Source organism: Heteronotia binoei, chromosome 10 (genome assembly GCF_032191835.1).
Source record: "Heteronotia binoei isolate CCM8104 ecotype False Entrance Well chromosome 10, APGP_CSIRO_Hbin_v1, whole genome shotgun sequence".
NCBI lineage: Eukaryota > Metazoa > Chordata > Lepidosauria > Squamata > Gekkonidae > Heteronotia > Heteronotia binoei.
This window is the reverse complement of record NC_083232.1, coordinates 74,980,773-74,998,701: the sequence shown is the minus strand read 5'-3', so window position 1 is coordinate 74,998,701 and position 17,929 is coordinate 74,980,773. Positions and strand designations below refer to the sequence as shown.

The 17,929-nt window shown below is 39.9% G+C and overlaps 1 protein-coding gene across 50 annotated transcripts in view; it reads left to right on the top strand.

The window, feature by feature from the left end:
- The window catches only part of CLASP2 (cytoplasmic linker associated protein 2), a 160,704-nt gene that overhangs the window by 57,042 nt on the left and 85,733 nt on the right, over positions 1-17,929 (top strand). For 43 of the 50 annotated variants that reach the window (XM_060247591.1, XM_060247592.1, XM_060247593.1 and 40 more), the window contains one exon: positions 12,968-13,114. In XM_060247591.1, the coding sequence (XP_060103574.1) occupies positions 12,968-13,114 (147 nt within the window). Of the gene's footprint in view, positions 1-12,313; positions 12,513-12,967; positions 13,115-17,929 lie in introns of those variants that run through there. The other 7 variants (XM_060247587.1, XM_060247584.1, XM_060247583.1 and 4 more) reach the window with 2 other exon arrangements.

The window sequence follows — 17,929 nt, the reverse complement described above, 5'->3', positions numbered from 1 at the left end:
AAGGACAAATATAATTGTTGTGATTAAAAAAAAAAAGCATATGTGATCTTCTGTCAAGTGATGCACTTAATTAGTATGATCAGATTGCTAAGAATGTAAATATACTGCTCCATAGGTCAGCTCCCTAATGTGTCTGGTTTTACCACAGTACTTGAATGATCTTCCGTCTCTGCAGTATATATTTTAAGTAGGTGCTGCATAAGGAATAAAGATGTGTTCTACCCTTTACCACCTAATTTTTTTAAAACTACGTCGAAGAGAAATCAACAGGTCACTCATAATTCCATTATCTCCTTCCCCAATGGTGGCGATACCTAAAATCTTAATAAAGGTAAAGTTAGTCCCCCTGTGCAGGCACCAGTCGTTTCCAGCTCTGGGGTGACGTTGCTTTCACAACGTTTTCATGGCAGACTTTTTACAGGGTAGTTTGCCATTGCCTTTCCCAGTCATCTACACTCTCCCCGCAGCAAGCTGGGTACTAATTTTACCGACCTTGGAAGGATGGAAGGCTGAATCAACCATGAGCTGGCTACCTGAACTCGGCTTCCACCAGGATCGAACTCAGGTCGTGAGCATAGCTTAGGACTGCAGTACTGTAGCTTTACCGCTATGCTCCATGGGGCTCTTAAAATCTTAATAGGCTGGTGCAAAAAACAAACAAACCAACCACCCCACCCCAGAATACATAAATTGACAGGAAAGGGTACAAAGTAGATTTTTTTTATTTGACTGTAGTCAGACAAGTAAATAAAATGAAAATACGGCTCTGATCTCTGTTGAATTTGTCACAATTGAATTTGCCACTATAGTTTCTGAAAGCACAACTGATAACAAAGAAACTGAGCATGTATAAATCTATGGCTGCGATCACACACACCAATTAATGCACTTCCAGTGCACTTTCCAACTGGATTGTACTTTGTGATCTGGCAGAAATCCAGTTGGAAAGTGCATTGAAAGTGGATTGAAAGTGCATTATTTAGTGTACCAAGGAAAGTATAAAATAAAACGAGGTGAGCCCAAAAGGGTAGGTATCCAAAATGGATCTGGTGAAGCACTAAAACTAGATAATGTTCCTAAAACTAGATAATCTATAGACCTCCAGGGTGGTATTAAAATAAGAGAGGAAACTTGGCCAAGTTTCTTTTTGTCCTCTTCACGTGACTAAGGTCCCTAATGTTGAGAAATTCTTTTGTAGAAGGTTGGGTTGAAAGGAATCTCTTTCTGCATCTTCTACAATAAGGATAATTCAGTGAAATTTTGCAGCATTGTGCTTGCACTCAAATAGGAAAACTGTTTCCAAGAGTGAATACAGCATAATTTGGTGTCAACACAGCTTAAATGCATATAATATTAAAACTCTATGGAAGAGCTAGAGTCAGTTCAGCATCTAGAATTAAAGCCATTTATTTGGTGGTATAAAAATCCGTATGCTTGAGTAGGTTTCTCAGATAATCAAAGCATAAATAATGTTAAAGTTCATATAATGTAATGTTGCTTATTTATTCATGTATATGATCTCTTTTCATTTAGGCTTGCCAGTTCCCTGGTCTGGGTGGGGGATCCCCCAGTTTTGCAGGCTCCTCACCACTGCCAGCCAGCTGACTGGTGGGGAAAGCCCTGTCCCAAGAATCACCATGTGCCTTTAAATCTTGGCAGGTTTAGAAGAAGCTTGCAAACTATATTTGGGGATGTTTGTGTGCTTTAAATCTCAACAGAAGAAAAACTGCATGGGGGTGGGAGTGAGCAGACAGAACTTTTCCTGGTGAGTGTGTGAAGCGGTGAGAAAGGAAGAAGCACAGTCCCTCTGTTTTGTATTCGTTTCAGAAGTTATTTGTATAGTAAAATGGAAAACTCCACTCCCTAGACTGCTCTTTTCCTTACTTCAGTTTTCTTGTGTTAATCTGAAGAAGCTGGTTGAAATACAGCAGATTGCTAGCAACTCCCATAATAATTTGCCCCAGTGAGATCACAAAAGTGTGGGCTTGCAAACTGTGTTGGCTGCTTTGTGAGTGTCTGTGTGTGTGTCCCTTAATAAACCATGTTTGAAAATGCTACCAAAACCTGGCAAGGGACCTGTAGGGGTATGACAAATTTCATTTTTTTTTTTTAGTGGAAGTGCAGCTGTTGGAAAATCCTTTGAAGGCAAAAATAGAGGATGAGGAAATGAAGACTGTATTCAGGGAAATGGCACTGTATTTTTATTTTTTTAGGGAATGGGGAAGTCTCCAGGCTCCATCCCCAAAGTCCCCAGGTATTTCCTGAGTTGGTCCTGGCAACCCTACTTTTATTGCATGTGAAGTGGCTTACAATTTGAAGTAATTGCATAGAACATAATGCGTATTAACAAAAGGAAAGGAATTCAGGAAGGGTAGAGGAAAAATGCAAAATTGAGATACCAGCCCTTGGATAACTTGTTTTATTGTTCGATAATGACTAGGTGGAATGGGGAGGGGATAAGTCAGTGGGCCATCTGATCCTAAGCAAGCTGGTACAAGGACCTCACTATTTTTTTTCTCCTGAAAATGATACATGCTTGGGTCAGAGAAAAATGATATCTGATTATTTGCTTCAGAATACACACATATTGTATACCTAAAATCTGTGTGTCTCCTTGTGGGTAATGGTTAACCAATACTCTGGTAGTTTGTGGCAGTAGTGCATGTGACTGTTTACATCTTATGTAACAATTTCTAATAGTGACTATGAACCTGAACAGCTACCAACTGCATGGGGAAAATGGCTTTTCACTCCGTGTGACATAATTTATACTAATGCTTAACCCTGCTGGCTCCAGGGTATGTTCTTCAGGGCATGTGATACAGCAACTGTACTGAAGCAAATCAAACTTGGGTTTAGATGGGGAATATCCTAAAAATCTTCTGATGCTGCCTTTAGTCTGCAAAAGGATCACAGTATCTAAATGCAGTAATATGCAAAAAAGATGTGTGGGTGTGTATATATGCATTTTTGGAATTCTTAGGCTCTCATAAAAAGCTTTGCACACATGCACTCACAGGGAGGGACTGAGATCCCACAGGCTTCTTGTACTGCATACTAATTTACCACAAATATTTGGTTGTCATTGTCTCACTTTGCATTGGATAAATTATTTATTGTGTGTTTGCCGCCTTTTTCCCTAGGATCTCAGGACAGTGTTGTTCCCTATTTCACTAATGTTATTTCACTAATTTATACAGTAACTTCTAATAGTTACTGTTTCTTCCATGTGTTTAATTATTTTGAATTGAATCCTAGCAATTTTAGGGGTTGCTGCATTTTTCTCCAACTAGTCCCACCCCACCTCAGGTCCTACAGGGACAAATCAGCTTGAAGAAGGGGGAGGGAGTGTGTGAAATGGCTATTTGTTCTGCAGGCACTAGTTTCCCTTATGCAAGATACAGAAAAGCAATTTTGCTCCTTTCTGAATGCCACTTCCCTAACCTTTGTGGCTACTGGTCCACACAGTCCCAAGAATAATTTTTTCTGGGGTCATAGGGGAACGCTAGATGGATGGATTTGCACCAATTGCAGAGTCCAACAATACCTTTTTTCAACAGTCTTTTAAAAGGGTTTTTTCCTATATATGTACCAATAACTTGGAGGTAAGAAACTATAAAGTAAAGGTGATTAAGAGTCTTACTGCCTGAAAAGATTAGGTGATATCACTTGTTATGGTGCAATTCTAAAAGCTAGGGGAAAGAGTGTAAATTGATCTTGTGTTTAAAAGGAAGTTTATATTAAATTAATGAATGACTTATAAGAATAGTGTAGAAAAGTAAATCCATTCTATTCATATTTTTAAATTGATTCTCACAGTAACTTGCATATTTATTATGACATTTTAAAACATTAGTGGTTGTATTTTAGTGCTAATGAGAGAATTTTATTTCTTGTTCACACATTTTAATGCAGCTTAGTTTACTATATTTAGTATTGTTCTTGAACAAGGCCATAGATATAGGACTTTTCTTGTTAATGTACAAGATAAAATTAGATATTCTTTATATATAATGTTGTAAACATTTTTCAGTTAATAAAGTAAGCTGTATTATAAAGACGTATTTATCACTGATTGAATTAGAAATGCGAACATTCTTACTGTTTGTATAATGTTCCAGTTATTGGTGGAGTTGCTGTGCCATTATTGTTTTGTGGTATTATCCAGGTTTCACCATGTGAAGCGGGGTGTGTGTGTGTGTACGTGTGTGATGGAACCAAAGTTCAGAAGTGGGCTGATATATACATTTATACAATTTGCACTCCTCGATTGTAGGCTGCAGCAGGCTTTCCTACCCATGAAATTGTCATCTTCTAATTCTTTAATTCAAGACGATTATATGTTCTTATCACCCTTGCACCTATGCAATCTGCATTCGTCAGGGTGCTAAAAGGCAGCTATCCTTTTGGTGCATATGTACTGATTGGTGAAATTAACTTTAACTCTTTAAAATGGGTATGTAAATTTATAAAACAATACTCTGGTTCTTCACCATAAAGACAAACTCCAAGTTCCAAGATATGGAAATGCAAGTATATACTTTAACTATATCCCCCCCACACACACACGCACAAGCTGGGATTCTGCACCAGGATTTAAACCAAGCTAAGGAACCTTGGAAAACTAATTGTGATTAAGCCATATATCTTCCCACATATGTCACAAACAACCAGGGAGTTCATCTTAAATTGTTCTTTCATCATACTTTGAGGGAGAATTGGGTGGTGTTGTGCGCTGTACCATTGGGTCCAGTCAGGTTCCCTTTGAAGTGGTACCATACCTTGGCCCTGGGGCTGGCCAGTCTGGGTATTGGAGTACAAGGTTTGTGCCTAATGAGCCAGTTGACGCAAGGCAGTCTTCCCAAACCTCAGCTTAAATAGGCTGGAAAGTAATTGGGCCCTGCACTGCTGGCGGTTACTGGAGCTCCTGAGGCTGTGCTGGGCTCTGGCTAGGATCCTGCAGGGAAGTACTTCTCTCAATGCACTGGTCTAGTTCTGCAGGTGGAGTGGTATGTAGCCATTCTGGCACTTCACCTTCTTTTTGCTGCCTCAGCTTGGGCATTCTTTCACTGCCATACCCTCAGAGTGAAAGTGGGTGGTGGTGATGGGTACTATGAATCCAGGTTTGGGTCCTGCCCAGCAGAAGCCTGCCAGCTTTCTCTTACAGGCTCTAGCAGGGTGGCCTATGGTGCTGCAGGCTCCCTGGTCCTCCTCAGACATCAGCCTGGGTCCCATGTTCTGAGGACTCCTAGTTAGAGTCACTGAACTGGTTAGAGGGTGTCATGATAGGTGGAGTTTGGAATATGAGCCAAGTGTTGCAATCCTGGCACTGAGTGGCTTCTTGCACGTTTTATTTAACCAGGGTTAAATGATATGAAATATTTGGATGTAGGCTAAAGTCTATAGACAATAAATATATTTCTATAATCACAGCTAGAAATTTCCTCTCTTAAAAATATAAGATTGTCCTGCACCTGTTTTAGATTAAGACTTTTGTAAGCCAGCATGGTATAGTGATTTGTGACCTGGATAGCCCAGGCTGGCCCAATCTTGGAGGCCCTGGCTAGTATTTGGATGGGAGATCATCTCACGTGCAGCACAATCACATCATCCAAAAATGACATCCTCATGCCAGATACATCATGCGTGGACTTTAGCCAAAAACTCTGTGGTAACCATAGAGTTTGGGCCAAAACGCTAGAGCATCCATGCATGATGTGTTGGTGTGATGTCACTTCTGGGTGATGCCATCATGCCGCCACCACTATGGGAGGGAGCTGTTTGGGGGTGGGGTTTTCCCAGGAAGGGGACTAGGGGACTGGCAACCATAGCAAAAGTGATGTATTGTAAATTTCTCTAGAAATAGCGTTCTCATTGAGATGCTAATTAAGGGGACTAGGGGACTGGCAACCATAGCAAAAGTGATGTATTGTAAATTTCTCTAGAAATAGCGTTCTCATTGAGATGCTAATTAATTTATGAATCTGTTATTTGACCATGTCCAAATAGAAAATATTATCTGACGTTAATGGGAGCCTGCCTCTTTAATGAATTATGAGGGTCCTATGATATTAGTGGCTGAAGGAGGGCCTCTTGTACTCCAACCACGCTGCAGTCCTAAGTATGCATGTGCATTAAGGAGCACACAGGTCTTCTGACATTTGGGGAGTGCTGAAAATGTTCCCTGTGAAAAACCTTCTATTTGGGAATTACTGACATGCTTTTTAAGGCAACGTTTTACTTAATCAGAATGTATAGTATAATATTTTTATCCAAGGCAAACTACTGCATTAGATAATTTCTGTGTATACTGCAGACATATGTAACATATTTGTAGGCATATATTTGTAATCAGTTTTCTATTGAACAGTTCTGTGTCTTCATGATTTTAAAGCTTAATTTACTTTCCAGATAGGCTGCTTATTGCAACTGTGTGAAATTTTTATTTCCAAATAACATACGGCTCTTTACAAATTTGTATTTCCTGTTTTGAATCTTTTTTCCACTGCCTCTGAGATAGAAAAAAACTAAGATACATGTGCTAAACTGGCAATGGGTACTGTAGTTTGCAAGGTGCACTGCCAGGCATTAGGTGTATTTGCAGTGTTGCTTGTGGAAAACAAAAGCTTTTAAATGTTATGATACGACTAAATACGGTAGCTAAATTATGGATTATGTTTTAAAAGCACTAACAAATGTTTAGGTTTTATAAGAAAATAAGTTTTGTGTATTTTAGATATCCCCAACATTTCTGTTTCTTCATGGGGAAAGAAACCATACCCACCCACCCCCCACCCCCGTTTTAAAATTTCTGCGAATTTTACATCTTTAGTGACCATAGCTCACAAGTACTAGGTTCTAGGATACCCTTGTTCAAACACTGTCTTGCCATGGAAGCATGCTGGGTGGCCTTGGGCCAGTGTCACACTCCCATCCTTACCAACCTTTCAGGGTTGTTCTGGGGATAAAATGGAGGAGAGGAGAATGATGAAAACTGCATTGGGTTCCCATTGAGGAGGAGAGAGGTGGGATGTAAAGGAAGAAGATGACTGCAGATTTATATCCCGCCATTCTCTCTGTATCAGAGACTCAGAGTGGCTTACAATCTCCTATATCTTCTCCCCCACAACAGATACCCTGTGAGGTGGGTGGGGCTGAGAGGGCTCTCACAACAGCTGCCCTTTCAAGGACAACTTCTGTGATAGCTATGGCTAACCCAAGGCCATTCCAGCAGCTGCAAGTGGAGGACTGGGAAATCAAACCCGATTCATCCAGATAAGAGTCTGCGCACTTAACCACTACACCAAACTGGCTCTCTAAGTAAAGAACAGTTGGATTGTGCAATCCCAGCCCACCCCAATAGAGCCAGGGTGCAAGGTTCTAAGGCAGGTAATCTACATCTGGCTCACCAACCAATGGAAGGTAAATTAAAGGGGAGTCTGCTGCACTCGCTTCTCCTAGCCCCCTGTGGCCCTCACAGTTCTCTGGCTGCCATTGCTGCTTTACTGGCAGAGGACCAGAAGACAAGCAACAGGGCTGGCATTTGACCAGTCAAATATAGTAAAACAATAACATTTAAAAGCACTGACTAGAAAAGCAAGGAAGAACAAGAAAAATGATGCTAATTAGAAAAATCTTACAGAAATGTCACTCCCTGGAGCTTTATAAACACCATGCCAAGTCATGTGAAGGTCTTCCTACCTGCATTCGATGCAATGTATTCGATTGTAGTCTTAATTCCTGAAACCTGTTTTATTCTAGGTGTTCATGGTGCTGTTACAGTTGTTTTTTGTATGTTCAAACCACAGTTGTTTCTGTTCCTGTTAACCAACTCTGTTGAAGGATGACAAAGTAGTACTTGCAGTTTAGTATCTTGAACTACAGACTCATTTCAGTCATCTTTAAAATACAAAAAGACTTGTGGGTCAACCTGATAGTATGTTACTACATCTGTTGTTTTGTACATGATGATCAGTTGTTGGGTACATGAGTGTATAGGAAGGCGTGTGCTCTGTAAGCAGTGTTCCTGTGGCAGAAATTCAGAATTGCAAGCAGCTTTTCTATGTCTTTGGATCATTAGGTTTCCTCCTTATAGTTACCAAATGGTTAATGAGTTTCTGAAAATGCAGTAAGTCTTCACATGGTCCTTGAACCTTCTTTCTCTATTTTAATTAATTTATTTGTCATCAAGTTGCAGCTGACTTACGGCTACCCTGTAGGGTTTTCAAGGCAAGAGCTATACAGAGGAGGTTTGCAGTTACAAGTGTCTGCTTAGCAACCCTGCATTTCTTGGTGGTCTCCCATCCAATTACTAACTGGGGACTGGGGTTGATTCCCCATAGCTTCCAAGATCTCAGGCTAGCCTGTGCTGCTACTGTCTCCTATTTCATTGGCATTGCTTCTCCACCTCAGAGCTGCCTTTCCTGCTGCTGAGTGAGGCTGTTGGTGAACTGCTGTTTCATAGTGGCTAGGTTTTCTTGTTTGACTAGAGTTTGTCATACTTACTTTATGGAGACAAGCAAAGCACCTTCTTGCATACTTATTCTGGCATCTCTTTGAACAACCACTAAATTCTTGCCTGTTTGCTTGACTCCTCACTAGATCCTTCCCCACACTCTGTACATAAATTAGCCAGTGCAATGTTGTGGTTAATATCAGACTAGGATCTGTGAGACCCAGGTTCAAATGTCCCCCTCTGCCATGGAAGCTTGCTGGGGGACCTTGAGCCAGTCATACATACTCAGCCTAACCTACCTCCGTGGGTAAGAGGAATAGAAAAATGTAAGTTGCTTTGAGTCCCCAATGGGGAGAAATACAGGGGAATAAATAAAATTAATAAAGTTATTGGCACCACAGAGCTGTGAAGGGTTGCCTAGCAATGCAGATGTAAGTGAGAAGCATTAAAAAAGGTGCCATCCTTACAGATTTTTAGGAAGAGGAGCTGTAAGCATATGCTGTTTACCAGGGCTTTTAATAGGGTTTAAGCAGCAGGCATTTTCTTGGGGTTAATAACACTTTATTATTTAATTTGAAACTATAATCTACTTTAAGCCACAAAAAAAGGTGGGGCATAAAGATTTTAATAAAATTTATAAATCAGTTTTAGTGCTGTTTGACCTCATCTGTCCCAAGTATACCTGCTATAGTGGCTGTTCCATGATTAGCCTTTCATTTTTGTCACAGAATGATTTCTTAATTGGATAGTTATTTATTTTTTCATTCTATTAATGTATCAGCAATATTTATTACTCTAGATGATATGCCAGATTTATTTTAATACTTTCATCTTTTCCATTAGTGAACAGTTTCAGCAGCAAAAAATGCTATAACTAAGCCTGAGAGCAAAATTCTTATATATAGGCATATCATTTTAGTTTAAAGCACAGCTTGTACCTCCTAACAACTGTATTTGAGAGGGATGTAAGCAGGTAAGCAATGTTCCCTCTAAGCAATGGAATCTTGTGAGCAAAAATTCTACTTTGTGAACTACTGGCATTAAAGTTTTGAGCCACTACATAAATTAGATTGCTCCAGGGCAGGGATGTCGAACTCATTTGTTATGAGGGCCGGATCTGACATAAATGAGACCTTGTTGGGTCAGATCATGTCAGGTTGGGCTGGGCCATGTCAGGACAGGCTATGTGTGTACCTATTTAAGATTAGGTACAGAGATATAAACTTTATAAAGCACACAGACAAAATGAATGAATACATACACACACACTTAAACCATGCTTAAAAAATTAGCACTCGTTGGTCTTAAAGGTGCATTCCTTGTATTTTTTTCTATGGGATCCAGGGAACTGGGCAAAGGAAGCTGTGGCTCTTTCCTTCCTTCCCTAGGGGACGGGGGGAAGGAGCTTCAGCCAATAGAAGGAAGAGAGGCTTGGCTCAGTAGCTCTGCTGTACAGTTGAGAGAGCCTGGAAAAATAAGCTCTGCCTCCTCCCCCCCCCCTTCCTCCCCAAGGGAGGAGCCTCATCCAATGGAGAAAATAGAGGTTTTGTTCTGTAACTCCTGTGCATTTGAGCAAGACTTGCAAAGCAAACTGTTACGCAAAAGGAAGCAAGATATAGGGAGAAGGAAGCAGATGACAGCCAGTTGCTTGGGGACCTGATAGGAGCCTTCCGGGGGCCTGATTCGGCCCCTGAACCGCATGTTTGACATCCTTGCTCTAGGGTCATTTTTGCTGCGCTGAGACAAAAATGTGTGAGCTGGAAGCTAAAAAATTGTGAGCTAATTCACACCAGCTCAGCTTAGAGGGAACACTGGAGGTAAGTCTAAATCTTTGTAAAGACAAGAGGAGATGTAGGCTCATATAAACTGTTTTCCTGTATTCTGTGGGTCTGCATCTTAAATATATGTTGTGGTCAGTGTTCCCTCTAAGTTGAGTTAGTGTGAGCTAGCTCACGGTTTTTTAACCTCTTGCTCACACAGTTTTGTCTTGGCTCAGGAAGGATGGCTCCAGATCAAATTAATTTATGGAGTAGCTCACAACTTTAAGGCCAGTAGCTCACAAAGTAGAATTTTTGCTCACAAGGCTCCACAGCTTAGAGGGTGCATTGGTTGTGGTGCAGCTTGTGGATAAGATTTGCAAATCCATGTGCAGAATTACTTTGAGAGTTTCTGGTAGAATTGTTCCTCAAATGGATCTACCACTCCCGCTCAGGTTTGGAGTGGGGATGGAATGTGACAGTTTGGTGCAAGAGCGGTTGAAACAACTATTGAAGTGGGTGAAACTATGTACTATTTTTTCCCAGCAACTATCCCTTTCAGTATCTATCATACCAACCTCTGAACAAAATATTTGTTAATAATGTTTAAAAGCTTTTAATATATGCTGCGACTAAATAGGAAACTTGTAAAGTTCTGGTATGCATGTGTGTATGTGTTTTTTGAGCCTGAGAAATTCACATTGAATGACTGGGCCTTCCTTCATCCCATTCTTGAAACTATAGGATTGATTGTAATAGGAATTTTCTTGGGGGAAGGCCAATGATACACTTTGAGTGCATCATATGCATTATTCTCTACTATTGCAATTTGGACAGTCAGAAGTACCAACCTTTTTGTAGCTTGATAGTGTTTCTGAAGACATCTTCATATCACATAATACTGTGTTGTCCCTGTAGTGTGCTTTTATAGTCATATTTTGAGAAATAGAAACCGCAAAGAAACTGGAAGTGTGGGCATTGCACAGCTAAATTCTGTCTTTAATGTCTTTTTTACTCTTATGAAACAGAGTTTCATTCTTGTCTTTAAAACTATCAGCTGTATGTCCTGTAATAGTCTTATACTGGAAGGGTTAAAGCAGTCTCTTGTAGTGAGCACTGAAATGTTGTCTACCAGTTCATGTGCAAGGGCAGAGTACAGTTTCCATGGAAACTCATGGAATAATGTGTTTCATGCTTTTCCCCTTGCATTCTGATAGTAACATATCCCTGCATGCAAAATGTTTAGAATTGGATTCCACTGTAATGAGAATCGCCTGAAAGGATACATATTTGATGTTTTCAGATAGACAATATAAACATTTAAATTTTGGGTGTAATTAAGAAGTAATGACATAGTATGCAAATTTGATCATGGTGCTAATATTTCTAAAACCACACTTTCAGAAGTAGTATCTGAATTTATTTTTTCTTTCATCTGAGGTTGCTGATGATCCTATTTTTAAAACCTGTTTTGCATAATGTGCTTGGCTTCCCAGAGGTTGTCAGCATTTTTAAATTTCAAAATAGGATCAGAGTACGTTAAACAAATGAATTTGGAACTCACAGAGCGCTGTGACAGGCAGGAAATTTATCGTAGAAAGGTTCCAGGAACGGAAAATCTGCTAAATGGCTGGTTGTATGTATGTGTGTGTGTGTCTGTGTGCCTGTTACGGCGACTCAGTCAGCCTCGCCCATCTTGTTTGTGTGGGAAACTACAGGTTGGCTTTCCCTTACATTTTCAGGGTCCTAGAGGAATTCAGCTTGTGTTTCGGTGACTAATAAAGTGGTCACATTTGATTTGTGAAATACTGAAGTTTTAGCAAGAATAATGAGAATATGCCATAGTGAAAGTAAGATTGTAGGAGATAACAGAGTCACTAGATGAGGCAAAAGATGCATCCCTGAATTTAAGGGAGGAGAAAGATCTCTAAGTATTCTGCCTCTAGAATCCTTTTAAAAGGATTATAGAATAGTGGCTGTAAATGTTTGTGCGTGGGAATGAATTTATATGTGTGAAGAATTTTCACCTTTTCATCTGACAGTGGCTACCAGAAGATGATGTCACCTTTCAGCTGATTGGCTGTTTCAGCACCTAGTGCAAGGAAGAGAGAGAAGGATGCCGGCACAAATCTCTGTGGTGGATCTATGGTGTTTTCTGTCAGTTTTATATGGAATCTTTTGATTAGGGCGGAGATTGTCCATCCGTGTGACAATGTGAGCGAACAGGAACGTCTTAGCGTTAGGGGCATTAAGAACTGTCAGAGGAATGAGGCGGCTGATCTGCAAACGGATCTGTGATTGTAAGTGTTAAAATCAGGGTGGAAGAAATGAAGCAGGGAGTGTTAGTAGACACATTGTGGGAGGATGTGTAGCAGAAATGGCATGCATGTGTAGTACGAAAGCAGGATTTTTTTCCCTTGAACATTCTGAAATTTAGAATCTATAAGGGCTTGGTTAAAGCAGCAAATCAGAATAAACCTCCTAACAGTTTCACCTCCTAACAATTTTCTTGTTTCCATGCTAAACTACCAAGCCTTTAAAATATATATTTCATTTCAGAATGATTTGGAAAACCATTACATGAAATGAATTTTTTTTTACTGCATTGTCTTTCTTTAGGACTGTGGACAAAGAACATAATAATTAGTATTGATTTATTTGATTTTTGGTGACTTCTGGTGAGAGCTGCTGCAAGGCAGGGTTTTTTAAAATATGGAATACTAATAAAAGGTTTCCTTTAAAACATCTTTAATAGATAAAAGCTTTGATGATGAAGAATCAGTGGATGGAAACAGGCCATCTTCAGCTGCCACTGCCTTCAAGGTTCCTGCACCTAAAAAACCTGGAAATCCTGCAAATACTTCAAGAAAACCAGGTTCTGCTGGTGGGCCTAAGGTTGGAGGTAAGATTGAACTATATTCAAACTTGGATAAGCCTTTTTTCCAAACCCTGGCACAGATAAAATTGTATCAAAGAATTTTGAAGGGTGATGTTTAATTCATAACTGCAGTATTATTGCAGAGCAGGGAAGTGTGAAGGACCTTGACAAGACTGTTTTGCTAATATGAATAGACATTTTTGTGTGGATATAAATATTCCAGTTCATATACAAGTTATCATGTATGCACAATAGAAGGAGATTTATGAAATATTTGTGAGACCATATTGGCCTCCTTGTTAAATAAAGCAAGATCGGGATTTTTTTTTTTAAAGCAGAATACATGCGATACATCGCTAGGTGCTCTCACTTTCATTAGGGGATGGAGATGTACTTCTTGTTCCCTTGTATTGCATTATGCAGAATCTTATGTTTTGCTACACTGATACTTACTAAAACTCCTATGTTGTTACTGAATAACTGAGAAATAACCAAAAATAATGTATCAGGTACTCTCATTTTTAAAAATTCTTGTTTGTATTAGATTGTATGGATTGTCTTATCTCCAAACTGGAACACAAATTTTTGTACACTTTGCAAAACTAGAAACAGAGTTGTCGAAAGGAATAAACATTTCTATGACTTACTACTTCGACTGTTTCTCTTGGTTGGAAAAAAACAACAGAAAGCAAAAGTGAGGTACCATAGTGATACATGAATCTAAGTTCCATTAGCCTATCCAGCAGATTTACCTGACACTTACTATAACCTTCAGTTCTACCATATTCGGTTGTTAAAAGTTGCAGATTGCCTTGTGTGTTGGGAAGAGTAGTGTTCATTTCTTTAAACTGAGTAAGGAAGGCAACCCAGGATATGATGATTACTGTGGAAATCTAACATAGCAGTTGTTTTTAAAAAAGGGTTGTCTTGTTCAACCCTGTGATTTTAAACTCAGAGCAGAATAATATGCCCCAGTTTTCAGTGTATTGATATAAACCAAGGACATTGAAAACTGTGATTTAGGTAATGATTTCAGTCTCTGGTGGGGGAGGGGAGAGTTTAATTGTTTTAAATTTAAGCATTCCATTATTTAGGTACTTCCTAAATATACATGCTTACTAATTTGTTGCAGTAACTATTAAATATATGGATTTAAAATTGCTTAGACCCTTTATGCAACCTTTAGGTGGTCCAGTAACAAAATAATCCTAGTATGCGTATTTTCTCAGACATAACTCCCACTGTGTTCACTGGAACTTACTTCCAGGTAAATGGGCATAGGATTGCTATACTAGTTGCTAAAATATTTCAGTATATTATATACAATACATTTTTATTTATAAATAGGGTCTGTCTTACAGTGTGCAGCCATGATAAGTTTTAGTAGATAGGTGATGGTTGAAACCAGCGCCAGAAAATGTTTCTTTTTCTGTGTTCCTGTGTGTCCTCATGTACCCTGTCAGATAACTGCCCTGCCCTTCTTATTCCCCCAAACCAGAATTTCATCCATATGAAGGGGCTGGTGTTAATTACTGGATAGATCAAACACAAATGGTCATCCAGATAGATCAATGGACAGTATCTGTTGTGATGTGCTAATTTTTGGCTCTTCATATCAAGCCCTAGTATGCTGTGCAATAGGCTGAATGACAAAGATGTTTCAAGAAAAGTATTTTTTCAAAATTTCAGTAGGATCATAAATTCAGTGTGAAGAAATTATATATTTGCATTAAGTTCAGATTTCATTTTAAACAAGTTAATTTTGAAACAAACTTGTAGCTGAAGCTTAAAATCAAAATCAATTTAGATCTTTAAGAACATTTTATGTAAAATTATTTTTACCCCTTCTGCTGTCTGTTCTGTTGCAACAGGTGTACACTTGCTGTGAGGTTGCAGTATACGCACCCTAAATTTAGCTAATGTTATAGGAGGGTCTGATACAAAGTATCTTGACACAGACCTGCTTTTGTGTGTGGTGTAACCTCTAAGAATTTTACTATAAATTTTTAATTAATAACACATCTGCATGGTATTTATAAAAACCAGTCAATTTGTTTTTGTAGATACTATATAGAAATGTTACCAGAAAGCAAATACTTAGAACTGCCACACAGTGTTTGCCTGATCAGCATACTTGAAATGTGTAAAACATGTTACATATCATAATCAACTTATGTTTTCCAACAAAAGCCATAAGGTGATCCTATGTGGAAACACTTTCTATGGCATGAGAAAGCTTATCCATGTGTAAAAATCATCAGTTCATAGGATGGTTTGTTGCATTAATATTTAAAATGCATGTTGATCTAGTGCCTATTAAAGTCCCAAGGCATTTGCCACTGGGGGAGCAGCTGTCTGTTGTGTACATTATGGCCACTCCTCACCTCAACTTCGAAGTGGCTGTCAAATGAATTTCATCCTTGCATGGAAAAGTGGGACTATTTTTCCCCCATTGTGGGTTAGTTAGAGGTGCTTTATTACAAGTAGCTCCAAGAATCCAAAGGCATCTTTACTTATCATTCTGCAGGAATGGTGAATTTATTTCTAAAATCTAATTTCTACTCATTTGAATCTTGTATCTGTTATACTCCATTTTCATAACCTTCTTTGTGGATTCAGAGCCTGAACATCAGATATAACCATATGACTCTGGCTTACTTAACATGATCTGTTGAAAGTAGGCTTCCCAAACCTCCTGCCCTGGCGGGGGACCCCAGGATTAGCCCCCTTTTCTCCCACTTTCCAAAAAGCTGGAAGCGGGGTGGGGGTATGGCGTCTGGGAGCAATTCCGTTGTGATCAGTTGCTTAAGGTGGAGAGCTCAGTTCCTCTGCACGAGAAGAGCCAAGCCGAGTCCAGGAACACCTTAAGAGACCACCAAGATTTTTAGGGTTATAAACAGCTTTCAAGATTCAAAGCCCCCTTCGTCTGATCTTCTGAAGGGAACTTTGGTTGCAGTCACGCACACAAAGGTAGGAGGGCCTCTTGGAGCGGGGCAGGGGGGGGGAGTGGTAAGTTAACTGCATACTGCCTAGCCCTTGTAGGATTGCCGCCGCCCCCCCTCCCCCACTTTCTGGCTCCTCTCTTTCACTTCGCAATCCCAGCGTTTACACAGAGAACCTGCTGGGATCAATTTGCAGCCGCTTCTGTCATCCTACTTCTTCATAATCTTCTTCTTTTTGCACATTTACTTGGAAGCAAATCCCAGTGTTTCAGCTGAGCTTACTCCCTGCTAGGCGCAAGAAAGATCGCAGTGCCTCTGTTTCCTGTTGAAGAGAGCTGCCCCAACCTTGTGCACGCTGATTTGGGAGCGCTCTTTGAAGTAACTGGGTGAACTTGCCTTCTGAGCTTAGGGTTGCCAATCCCCAGGTAGGGACAGGGGATCCCCTGATTTTGAGGCCCTTCCCCCACTTCAGGGTCATCAGAAAGCAGAAGGGGGGGAAATGTCTGCTGGCCACTCTATTAATCCCTATGAAGATCGATTCCCATAGAATAATGGATAATTGATCTGTGGGTATCAGGGCTCTGGGGGGCTGTTTTTTGAGATAGAGGCACCAAATTTGTATCATAGCATCCAGTGCCTCTTCCCAAAATACCCTCCAAGTTTCAAAGTAATTGAACCAGGGGGTCCAATTCTACGAACGCAAAAGAAGGTGCCCCCATCTTTCATTATTTCCAAAGGAGGGAAGGGATTTAAAAGGTGTGCAGTTCCTTTAAATATGATGGCAAGAACTTCCTTTGGAGTTCAAATATGCTTATCACGCCCTTGCTGCTGGCTCCACCCCAATGTCTCCTGGCTCCACCCCCAAAGTCCCCAGATATTTCTTGAATTGGACTTGGCAACCCTAGTTGAAAGTGAATCTAACTCCAGCTATTTTATTCATGTAATGTGAAAAGAGTTGTTGAGTAAATTTATGAATCATTTCATTTAACCAAGCTATTGCAAGGTAACTGCAGTTAGCACATAAATGGGGACAGAGGGATTAGCTCAGGTAGATTTGGGTTCTTTATTGATTTTCACTGCCACATGTTGAAAATAGAGCCATAGAAGAGAAGTAACATTTAGACTGATTTTTCATGCTCATTGTTGACATGGCAAAGATGGCACTATGTGACTCCCCAAGTGATTTCCCCCCCCCCTTCTGAATGCCCTTCTCCTCTATCTGTGTTGGGATCTCAGTTCCACTATGTCCTCCAAAGTAGTAAATGTTAACATGCTCCTGAATTTGATAACAGGATGAGTATCATGTATGATTGAAAAAACCCCACAAGGAATATGGTGATCTAGTTTAGATGAATGTGGAATTGTTTATCCCAGTGATATTAATTCTGTGGATCATAAAGATAGAGCAAGATGGGTAGCCATGTGTTAGTCTATCCATAGCTGTAGAAGAATAAGAGTCCAGTAGCACCTTAAGGACTGACAAAACTTGTGTTAGGGTATGAGATTTTGTGAGTCACTAATCATTTCTTCAGATACCCTACCAGGGACGGTGGCTCAGTGGTAGAGCATCTGCTTGGTAAGCAGAAGGTCCCAGGTTCAGTCCCTGGCATCTTCAAAAAGGGTCCAGGCAAGTAGGCATGAAAAACCTCAGCTTGAGACCCTGGAGAGCCGCTGCCAGTCTGAGTAGACAATACTGACTTTGATGGACCAAGGGTCTGATTCAGTATAAGGCAGCTTCATATGTTCATATGTACCACAAATTTTGTTAGTTTTTAAGATGCATCTGCTGTGCCCATCACCCAAAACTGTAACATATAATTGTTTTAATTATCAGAGTCTGATGCCTGGAGTTGTTTTTCCTGGTAACTGGGCATTTTGTTTTATGGGCCAGCAATCA